The sequence below is a fragment of the Branchiostoma floridae genome, chromosome 14 (genome assembly GCF_000003815.2).
Source record: "Branchiostoma floridae strain S238N-H82 chromosome 14, Bfl_VNyyK, whole genome shotgun sequence".
In the NCBI taxonomy this organism is placed as follows: Eukaryota; Metazoa; Chordata; class Leptocardii; order Amphioxiformes; family Branchiostomatidae; genus Branchiostoma; species Branchiostoma floridae.
The window spans coordinates 10,176,878-10,187,414 of NC_049992.1; the positions used below are offsets into that span (position 1 = coordinate 10,176,878).

The 10,537-nt window shown below is 46.6% G+C and overlaps 3 protein-coding genes across 3 annotated transcripts; 1 reads left to right on the forward strand and 2 right to left on the reverse strand.

Moving 5' to 3' along the window:
• The first annotated feature begins 122 nt into the window (after positions 1-122).
• Positions 123-1,927, forward strand: LOC118429995 (serine/threonine-protein kinase RIO1-like). The gene has a single exon (XM_035840670.1). The coding sequence runs from the start codon at positions 166-168 to the stop codon at positions 1,855-1,857; it is 1,692 nt and encodes a 563-aa protein (XP_035696563.1). The 5' UTR covers positions 123-165; the 3' UTR covers positions 1,858-1,927.
• A 1,204-nt stretch (positions 1,928-3,131) lies between these two features.
• Positions 3,132-5,250, reverse strand: LOC118429999 (intelectin-1a-like). Its single transcript, XM_035840677.1, has 2 exons — positions 4,608-5,250; positions 3,132-4,218 (listed from the first exon to the last, which is right to left on the reverse strand). The coding sequence occupies exons 1-2, from the start codon at positions 4,731-4,733 to the stop codon at positions 3,250-3,252; spliced, it is 1,095 nt and encodes a 364-aa protein (XP_035696570.1). The 5' UTR covers positions 4,734-5,250; the 3' UTR covers positions 3,132-3,249.
• A 350-nt stretch (positions 5,251-5,600) lies between these two features.
• Positions 5,601-7,065, reverse strand: LOC118430000 (intelectin-1a-like). The gene is made up of 2 exons (XM_035840678.1): positions 6,894-7,065; positions 5,601-6,677 (listed from the first exon to the last, which is right to left on the reverse strand). The coding sequence occupies exons 1-2, from the start codon at positions 7,002-7,004 to the stop codon at positions 5,733-5,735; spliced, it is 1,056 nt and encodes a 351-aa protein (XP_035696571.1). The 5' UTR covers positions 7,005-7,065; the 3' UTR covers positions 5,601-5,732.
• Between the last annotated feature and the right edge of the window lie 3,472 nt (positions 7,066-10,537).

The following is a 10,537-nucleotide window of genomic DNA, read 5'->3' on the forward strand; positions in this document are numbered from 1 at the left end:
TCAAGGTCTCTAATGATTTTATGCTGTTGATATATAACATTATAAGGATTGATTTTCGCAAGGATATGTATGTTTCTAAAAATAACTAACCCCTCACTTTTGCTAATGGGAGAGCCCAATGACCTCTCTTGCGAAATTTGATGCAACCCCATACGTCATCACAAGATGGCCGCCACCATGGACGATAGCACGCCGGGTCCTGTTCCTGGGCAGTTTGACGACGTAGACGAACCCTCTCTTAACAGTTATCCAGCCGAGACAAGCTCTCCCGTAATGGAGACATTTCCAGCACGAGTGAGCGAGCTTTCCGTAACAGAGGACAGTCAGCAACCCGACGTATGGGACGAAAGCGACGAGGATTATGCTGACTGGGACTGGGAAGACCACTCCGGGGATTTCACAAAAAGGTACAACGCCGCCCAACACAACTCTGCACAGATGAATCCCAACAAACCCAAGCCAGGTAAAGTGTCTTTTCAGCCAACAGACAAAACCATGACGAAATTCGCCAGCAAGATCACAGTGGAGAAATACTTCGGTCCCAAACTACGCGGAGCAGCTGCTAGTGCTCTACTGGAGGGGGTTAGGAAGTCAGATTCGGACAGGTACAGGGTCAAAGACAGGCAAGACAGGGCAACAGTCGAGCAGGTCTTAGACCCTCGTACCAGAATGATCCTGTTTAAAATGTTGAACAGAGGTATCATCCAACAAATCAATGGCTGTATCAGTACTGGTAAGGAGGCGAATGTCTATCATGCCACCTGCAAGGATGGGACTGACAAGGCCATAAAAGTGTACAAAACGTCTATTCTAGTCTTCAAGGACAGAGACAGGTACGTCACAGGCGAGTTCCGCTTCCGGCACGGTTACTGTAAACACAACCCTCGCAAGATGGTGAAGACGTGGGCGGAGAAGGAGATGAGGAATCTTACGAGGATGTACCAGGCAGAGATTCCCTGCCCAGAACCTGTCATCCTTAGGAGCCATGTGCTCGTCATGGAGTTCATAGGGAAGGATGGGTGGCCTGCTCCACTGCTGAAGGATGTCCAGCTGTCGGTGAGTAAGGCACGCGAGCTGTACCTCCAGGTCATCCAGCTCATGAGGACCATGTTCCACGACTGTCGTCTCGTCCACGCCGATCTCAGCGAGTTCAACATGCTCTACCTTGACGGACAGGTGTACATCATCGACGTGTCCCAGTCTGTTGAACACGACCACCCGCATGCGCTGGAGTTCCTCAGGAAGGACTGCACCAATATCAACGACTACTTCGTGAAGAACGGCGTAGCCGTGATGACGGTCAAAGAGCTGTTCAACTTCGTGACAGACATCAACATCAACACGGACAACATAGATGAATATGTTGACAAGGCCATGGAGGTCGCCTCCAGCCGTTCTATCCAAGAAGTCAAGGAACAGGACAAGGTTGACGAGGAGGTCTTCAAGAAGGTCTTCATCCCACGAACCTTGGAGGAAGTACCAGACTTCGAGAGGGACATCAATTCAAAGCAGCATGGAAGTGAGTTAGAAATCCACTACCAGGCAGTGACAGGACTGAAGGATGACCTGACAGGACCCCTGACAAAACCATCCCTTCTGGAGGAAGAGGAAGCCCAAAATGATGAGGAAGAGGCCAGAGAGGACTCAGACAACAGTAGTGGGTCAGAGTCGGACAGTGAGAAGGACAGATCAGAGCACACACAGTACACCAGACAGAGGGGAGAGTCTGCAGATAGCAGGAGGGCACGGAAAAAGCTAGTGAAGGAGGAAAATCGAGAAAAGAGGAAACAAAAGATGCCCAAGCACATTAAGAAACGCAAAGAGAAAATTGCCAAGCAAAAGCACGGCAGGAACTGAATGTGATGCCCTAAATAATTATAGTTACATTGAGAATGTTGAAACTGAAATGACACTGATCATGGTTTAATGTTTATACTGTACTTGTTTATTTTTAAATTATATGTCTATGATTAACAATTTTACAGTACATCCTCTTATTGGAGCTTATAATAGTACATATACATGATTTGTACAGTGTTAATCAATTACCAGCAATTATGCATTGTACCTAAGGTTTAACAGAGAAAAAGGAAGAGGTCAGAGGTCACTTATTTCAATGAAACCAACCACGAGATGCAAACCTACTGCAAAATAGAAGCTATCGATGTCTGCATAGGATATGGTTGGTGACTGTTTTATCATGAATTCATGATGGATTGCACACATTGATAATTGGAGAACAACACTTTTCAACTGTTCAACATATGTACTGTACTGTATGCTACATACAATAGATACACATGCATGCTTGGAAAATAAAGTACCCTTCCTCACCGACACAGTGTTGTACAATGAATTGTGTACATCAAGGCTGGTCATGGTAGCAGAGTAGAGCCAAATGCAGCTGGGATTTGTGTAATAATCGCTGTCTAAAGAAATTGTTATCATTTTCCTCACTCATATGCCAATATGACCTGGTGCATGGTGTTGCTGGCTTCATGTACTGAAAAATGTGAAAGCATTTACAAGACTGGCAACGCATCTGGTAGCCTCTACCAGGCTCCACATGCCGCTATGATAATAGCGGAAATTACCAAATACATCTTGATAACACTCCAGAAGAGCTAGACAACATCAACTGTAAATTTTGGCTGGCATTTCCATCGAAATGTCTTGTCTAGTAGAGGCTAATGCATTTGTGACCTTTATCTGCCTTTGGAGCATGCTAACGCTACTAGTTGGTTGACAAAATCATCAAAAAGTAAACCAATCTAATGCGTTTGTTATACAGTGTATGTTTTTGGCTGGCAGGTAGGGTAAACACCTTACATAATCTTGACTCAGTAGTATCACGGACCAAAGGTTAACAGTTGTGAGGCACGCAGGTTGATTGGAATGATTAGCTATTGGTTTTGACGACGCCTCTGGGGCGGGTGTACTGAATCCATAAGCAACCTATTGCATTTCGGACAATACAGGAGACATATATCAGACATGAAATATAAAAAAAGAATTGTAGTATGGCATAGTGATGTCTGTCATTATGCACATGTATAGTAAACAGTAGTATTACAGCTGATCCCTCAAAAAGAACAAAACGCACACGGACTTCAAAATAAATAGAAACTAACTCATGAGGTAATTTTTTGCATTCATTTATTTCTAAAACAGATCTAAATCAAAGATACAGTTGTGAGTTTGCATCTTACAGAGACATCCTCCTGTAAGTCGGTCGGAGATTCACGGACCTCAGCGGTAAAAGAACATGATGACGGACTCAGTGACCAGCCGGTTCGCGCTCCAGCCATGTCCGGTACCGTAGCCATCCCAGTCCTTGGAGACGTAGTCACCGCACTGGCTTGATCCACCTTCCACCCAGTATCCACCTCCACCGATACACACGTGCTCGGAGTTGCCACCGACGAAGTTGACGCCTGGACAAACTGCATGGCAGGCACTCTCGTAGTTGAAGACCCGAAACTGCACGAACCCGGGGACGGCTTCATGTTGTTGCAGGATGTTCGGAGGCAACAGTGACTCGACAAGAGTATTATTGCCCTGATCGTACACAATGGGGATGGCCGGACCGTTGTCGTGGGTGTACGTGCCCAAGTTGTGGCCGATGAGGAAGTGATCTTTGAAGAGCGAGTAAAGGCTGCCTCCAAAGTCCTCGAGGAAACCGGTGGATGTGCGGTACCGTAGGTAGGCGGCGGTTTTGTACTCTTTTGGTGGTACGTTGTTCGGTACGTGCCACAGCATGACGTTGGAGGCGTGGATGCTGAAGTAGCCTGGGTTCTTGTAGTCGTCTGTAGTGGCCGACCCCATGGAGCCGAAGGTGTGCACGTTGGCCCAGTTGCCATCTCCTCCGGGGTAGTTGTGGTTGTTCCCTCGGGTGCTGGTCCAGCGATCCCCGGCTGTACACTTGCCGTACATGTCGTCCTCGTGCACGCTGGAGACCAGCGTCCAGCCGCCTCCGGCCGTGGTCATGTCGCAGTAGGTCTGGTAGATGGTTCCGTCCTTCCCGATAAGGAAGTAGGCACCGTCCTGGCTGGAGGGGTTGTTCTGTTTGATGTGAAGACAGGAGGAGGCGGGGTTGAGCTCGGTACCGAGAGCGTGGTCCAGGCTAGCCAGGGTTTGAGTGGCCACGACGGTGGTCTCCATCTGGGACAGTCGGTCTGCTAGCGTGTTCACGGTGTTGGCGAGGTCGTTGATCACGAGCTTTGTAAGAATAGAGAAAAAATATAAGACAACATGAACGTTATCTCTATACAGAGACGTTATATACCTGAGAAAAATGATGATAATATGGCTATATATAGGTTTCAAACGTCAGGGGTAAAGCGGCCTGTGATCACAAAGCTCAGGCATTTTAAACATGCAGGCAGGTTAACAGCATCGTCATCCCGAATAACCCTCTTCGCTTTCCCCGGCTCTCCTGATATGATGTAGCGTTCGTTGCTAAAAAGTTTCCTCATGATGTCTCACTATTATTTCTACATTAGGAAAAGAGGCTATGTTCAACAATTAGGCGTCAACTATGTTGGCGTCTACTAAATTTAGTATTATGTAAATGCAGTCTGAGAACGTCCCAGTTAGTCGGCACATACCTGTTGATTTGCTAGCTCCTCCAGACAGGAACAGTTGGACGTTCCTGTGCGCCACGGGGTGTCGTTTGAGACTGAGCCGCAAGCGATAGCGACTAAGGACCAAACGAGCAAGATGATTCTCGTCATGCTTGCAACTGTGCAGACCACAGCCTCTCAGACGTGCAAGTATGGGAACCCCTGTCCGTACTGTACCCACACAGTGTCAGGTATACTCTTTTATACTCTATTCCTTGTTATTTAACTATGTTATTAAACTGGAGATAGAAAATACGTAAACGTATGGCCGCGTTTTGATGTTAGATCATTACAACCTTTTAAAATACTTTGCTGGCCACAACAAGCTTCGGAAATACTCTGATGTGCGGTGACTTTGTGGACAGTTTGAAATCTCTGATGTATACATCCACTGTGTGTTGCACTTGTTTTATGATTAAATTGTATCTGTGACAACACTTGTAAATGGAAAAGGCGTAAACAGAGCCCACTATCGGTCTTATTCTTATCTTTAGTCACGAAACACTATGAGATCAGCGACCCTGTTACAAAACGAGTGTCCCAAAATTTGTGACAGTTTGAAACACTGCAATTTGCCTGTTGTGCATCATAGCAACAATCTGTAAACGGCAGTGTGGATTAGATTAAGTATAGAATACCCACATTATCTCACACACTTTTGTTCACTCGTTCCGTATGTATTAGAGAAGTGCAAATATTACGTAGGTCCACTAAAGGACGTACAGGGCAAATGCAACTTAAAAACGTCAAAAGGACGGACTGAGTGGAATTCGACTGTACTAGCTACTCTGTTTATCATGTTTATGCTATGGCAAGTCGCTTCAACTTTATGTATGCAATGACCATCCCACTCACTGTATTCCTGTGCAACGGGACCCTAGCCTGTATAACGCTATTACAAATCTTGACAAAATTTAAAGAAAAAGGTCACACAGACAAAAGCATACACTGACACAGTTGTTTATTTCTACCATCGTTTGCGTTTATTAGTTAGTAAAACATTCAAACTTCTATCATGTTTGCCATTTTCTCTCTAGATGACTAAGGAACTAGAAATGTGACCTTCCTTCTCTTGGCCTTCCTTAATCTTGTCGTCAGTTGTTTCTTTACCTAGCGGTAAAAGAACATGATGACGGACTCGGTGACTAGCTGGTTCGCGCTCCAGGCGATGCCGGTACCATAGCCACTATAGGCCTTCCACAAGTAGTCGCCGCATTGAGACAGACCTTCTGCCCAGTATCCACCTCCACCGATACACACTTGCTCTGCATTGGGGCCGACGTAGTTGACACCTGGGCAGACCGCAGTGCAAGAACGAGTGTTGGTGAACACCCGAAACTGCACGAACCCGGGGACGGCTTCGCCGTAAGTAACGACGTTCGGGGGCAACAGTGACTCCATTACAGTATTGTTACCCAGGTCGTACACAATCGGGATGGCCGGACCGTTATCGTGGGTGTACGTGCCCAGTCCGTAAGCAATGGGGAAGTGATCTTTGAACAGGGAGTACAGATTACCTCCAAAGTCCCCAAGGAAACCGGTGGCGGTTCGGTACCGTAGGTAGGCGGCGGTTTTATACTCTTTTGGCGGCACGTTGTTCGGTACGTGCCACAGCATGACGTTGGAGGCGCTGATGCTGAAGTAGCCTGGGTTCTTGTAGTCGTCGGTAGTGGCTGACCCCATGGAGCCGAAGGTGTGCACGTTGGCCCAGTTGCCATCTCCTCCGGGGTAGTTGATGTTGTTCCCTCGGGTACTGGTCCAGCGATCCCCGGCCGTACACTTCCCATACAGGTCGTCCTCGTGCACGCTGGAGACCAGCGTCCAGCCGCCTCCGGCCGTGGTCATGTCGCAGTAGGTCTGGTAGATGGTCCCGTCCTTCCCGATAAGGAAGTAGGCACCGTCCTGGCTGGAGGGGTTGTTCTGTTTGATGAGAAGACAGGACAAGGCGGGGTTGAGCTCGGTACCGAGAGCGTGGTCCAGGCTAGCCAGGGTTTGAGTGGTCATGACGGTGGTCTCCATCTGCGACAGACGAGCCTCGAGGTCGGTGACTGCTGCCTGGGAAGAATAAAGGCAAATGATATTTCATTTCGCACAAAACATTTCGCACAAAACGTCTACAGTAGCCTGATTTAATCTCGCTTATAGCAGCCCGCCCAACATCCACCGGCCTCCTATTTACATCCCCCGGACAGCAGAGTTTGTGTTACATAGACTAAGGTTCTAGGTACTGTTAGGAATTTGCTTTTCATCAGACACGCGACATGTACATACCTGCAGATTTTCGCAGGTGCATTTGACCTTTCCTGTATCCCGCAGGATGTCATTCGGTAAGCCATACGCGAGGGTCGTAGCGAACCAAACGAGTAGGATTGCCCTCATCATGCTGTCAACTGTGCAGAACACAACTTCGAGACGTGAAGTAGGAAAACCTCTGTCCGTACTGTAGCTGAGCAGTGCCGGGCGCTCCTTAAGTAGTTGACATTCTATAACAATGGTAGATTGAAGCCAAGAACCTAAACTGTTATTGGCCATCGTGTGATCGTAAGCCACAACAACCTTTTAACGTGACTTTTAGGGCACAACATGCTTTTAAGGTGTTTTGATATTATGACCTCCAGGGGCGGATCCCGGATCTTGCAGGGGGGGGGGGGGGCATATGCTGTTGTAGCTCAGTTCGTGGGCGAAGGGGGCAGAGCACGAGAGGGGGTCAACCCCGGAAACTTTTTAAAATATAGAGGCTCTCTGGTGCATTTTAGAGCCATTTCTGTGCAAAAAATGACCAACGAATCAACACTGATTTTTAGGGCGGAACAAATAGTATAAACGGACGAACACATTCTTATAGTTAGCAATCTCACATTTAACAATCATATGGTCTTAAGATCCATTCTCGTTTTTTTATTGTACATTCTCGGAGTTAAGTTGTCTACATTTAGCGGAGGTATATCGTAAATTTGACACAGTCTGACATTGAATTTTTACTCCTGACATTTACCGTCACAGTATGAATGGATGAATGTTTGATATTGTATCTTGCGTCGCTCAGCCCACATGGGCTAATAGGGCACCAAAACAACAAATATAATAACATAGAGCAGCGTTCCCGCCAGGCATTCGTCAATGCATTTTTGGACGCATTTTTTGGGGAAAGACGCACTCAGCCGACTGCGTCCCCCAAAAAAAATTAAAGGGCGGCTGATATGTGACCGAAATGATAGGAAACAACGCAAGATAAGGGTCAAATATGACCCGTAGATAGTGTATTACGTATATGTGAAACCGACACAATCGACTCAACTTTCTACCTTCTGTAACACTCTGAAGTGCGACTGATTTGGTATACTAGCATTAAATTTAACAATCGGTAATTATATATGAACAAGCATGACAAGAGTACTAGTATTTATTTGCTAACATTCACTTTTATTCAAGATTATATTTTGCAATGCTCTCCGATCGGAATCACCCAGACCTTGTACGATTTAAAATGCTTTTTGACGGGAAATTGTTATTACATACGAACTTGACACGGTATTTCTGACCTTTTCCTTTCTCGGCAATTGTGTGTGTGTATCGGAGGCTTCGTGAACTGTCACACTGGTAATTTTTATACTTTTAAACCATCGGCAAAGGGTGTGCGAACTGTAAACAGACGCCGCACACCATGTTCTCATCATCTTCTTCCCCGATGTGACGAAGCCACGGCTGATTTTTGCGCCAATTTTCCCGAAAAGCATAGTTATAGACACGTCTGCGCTTGGGTTTGAGAGGCACGAGCCCCCCAGCGGCCCTGATGTTATTTCCTTGCGATCGATGGCGGTGTTGACTTCACCGCTAGCCCTTGTCCTTGTATCTCAACACTTGGACTAGTTGGAGTGGGAGTAACAGTTTCCACGTCGTCGTCATTCTTCTTGGTTGGTGCCTTGGCGAAATACTTGAATCTCCAGTTCGGAGATTTCCGTTTATTGTACACAACCAATCACGGCCATATTTGGAGCCCTCTGAAAACATCGCCTTTTCCAGTGATAACTAGCGTAACTGCCTTTGTTGGCGCCGTTGTTGGCTGTAATTGGTGGTAAGTTTAATTGCATGTTCTGCATAACCGGGCACGCCCCGTCCTAGCGCTACATCTAAGGGCCGCTGCCATGGTAACAGTAGCCTCCATAGCAGGCTCTCTATGGCCCTTTTTGGCACTTTTGCTGGCCATTTCTTTTTGTACTGGGTCGCTGATTCGGCTGGCCTTTTCTGACAGCCGGCTATTTGGGTAACGTTTCTGCTTGGATTGGTATTACCGTGATATAATATTAGTGACAGTCAAAAAATTCTTCCGGTCGATTTTTTATTTTTTTTTGTCCAGCCGAAGGGGGGCGCGCGCCGGATGCGTCCCCTCTAAATCTGTATCAGCCCGACAAATGTGGCCTCTGACATAACAACCTGTCGAAGTATGAACTGTTCTTATCTTGTAATCTGCCTGTTATGTAACATTGAATATCCATTGCACTTCGCGTATAGGTATTCTCCAAGCAGAGGTTGAGTCACGGAGATGCAGTCGGGATTTTTACCGGCGCGCGTGAAAGAAGGTAAAAATCCCGACTACTATATCTCCGTGACTCAACCTCTGCTTGGAAAATAGCGTATAGGTACAGTCGTAGTAATCACATCCTTCTTCCGCATATTATGTAAAAGTACATTCTTAACTAGGTTTGATTACCAGGACATAGGTTCATTGACCGGCCACCGTTCCTGTCACTTTATGGTGAATGTGAATAGCATATGGAACTATCAAGTGCCAAAGTACAAACAGACCAAAACTAAACTACTTGAAAATCTTCCATTGATGGCATGACCTGGACTATCAAAGTAATTCTCGTATAAGGAATATTCCTTACATCTTGGACATTGCGTTTTATTATGAATTTTGTGCCATTACTGCAAATAATTGCTAAAGCTGACGGGAGTTGGACCTGTCCATGAAACGGGATCTGTAAGACAGATGGAAGCACAAAAGGTCGTCTTTTAAGTACAACTAGCGTCTGTACATCTTGATCCAATTTCAAGTACATGTATTTAGTTCCATCTCGACATGAAGCTTGTTTTACCGAAACGTCATCGCCGCTTGACTCTGCGGGGGTGGTGAGGTGCGGTGAGGGTCAATGACCTCTCTTCGGTCATTGACCCTTCCACAAAGGTGACGCCGGCAATGTTCGCAAAGTGCACAAAAGTAAGTTTTATTGTGAGAGTATTGAACTGATAAGTGCACTCTTTACCCTGTCCCTAGCTAGATCTCGGATTAAACTACTGACTATGACTCCTAGCCCTGCCGGACCAGGCGCTAGCATCAACACTGTTCTGCAAAATTGATACGACTGATTCAGGTCAAAAGAGAAGCCAAAAGTTGCAAATCTTATCTATCTATTCATTCATGTTTTTTTTGTTCATGGGTCTCTATGATAACCCCGGCTCCAGTTACCAATGACAGCTCGGAATATTCTGCAGGCAGAGGTTGGGTTGAGCGGGAAGTATAGATCATAATGTAGTAGCTGGGAAGAGACATAGCGGATACAAATCCCGGCACTACCATCCCCCGACCCAACCTCTGCTTGGAGAATAAGCTCGGGCAAGGATCTGACTTTGTGTGGGACCACGCCCCCTAGTGAATGCAGACATACTGCTACCATAGCAATGTCCTCATTATACATTCACATCACGTCCTATAGTGTCCTGCGGGTAGACTTGCCTTGCTTTGGAGGACACCACCCTATTTGATTGACATTTGTACACAGGACGCTAGGGCTGGCGTAGCGTCGGGGGCGGTGGTCAGCAGACCTCGAGCAGACAGACGCGTCGCTTTGGACTCAGCTACGGTCGGGTCTGGAAGCGTCGTCTGTCGAACTCCTACAAATCCAGCTTAGGTT

What these genes read in the sequence shown, in the direction of transcription:
- LOC118429995 (XM_035840670.1), top strand. Translation starts at nt 166, where the DNA reads ATGGCCGCCACCATGGACGATAGCACGCCGGGTCCTGTTCCTGGGCAG.
- LOC118429999 (XM_035840677.1), bottom strand. Translation starts at nt 4,733, where the DNA reads ATGACGAGAATCATCTTGCTCGTTTGGTCCTTAGTCGCTATCGCTTGC. An exon ending in AGGAGCTAGCAAATCAACAG is followed by an intron (nt 4,219 to 4,607) that starts GTATGTGCCGAC and finishes ATTCTTACAAAG; the next exon opens with CTCGTGATCAACGACCTCGC.
- LOC118430000 (XM_035840678.1), bottom strand. Translation starts at nt 7,004, where the DNA reads ATGATGAGGGCAATCCTACTCGTTTGGTTCGCTACGACCCTCGCGTAT. An exon ending in GCACCTGCGAAAATCTGCAG is followed by an intron (nt 6,678 to 6,893) that starts GTATGTACATGT and finishes TATTCTTCCCAG; the next exon opens with GCAGCAGTCACCGACCTCGA.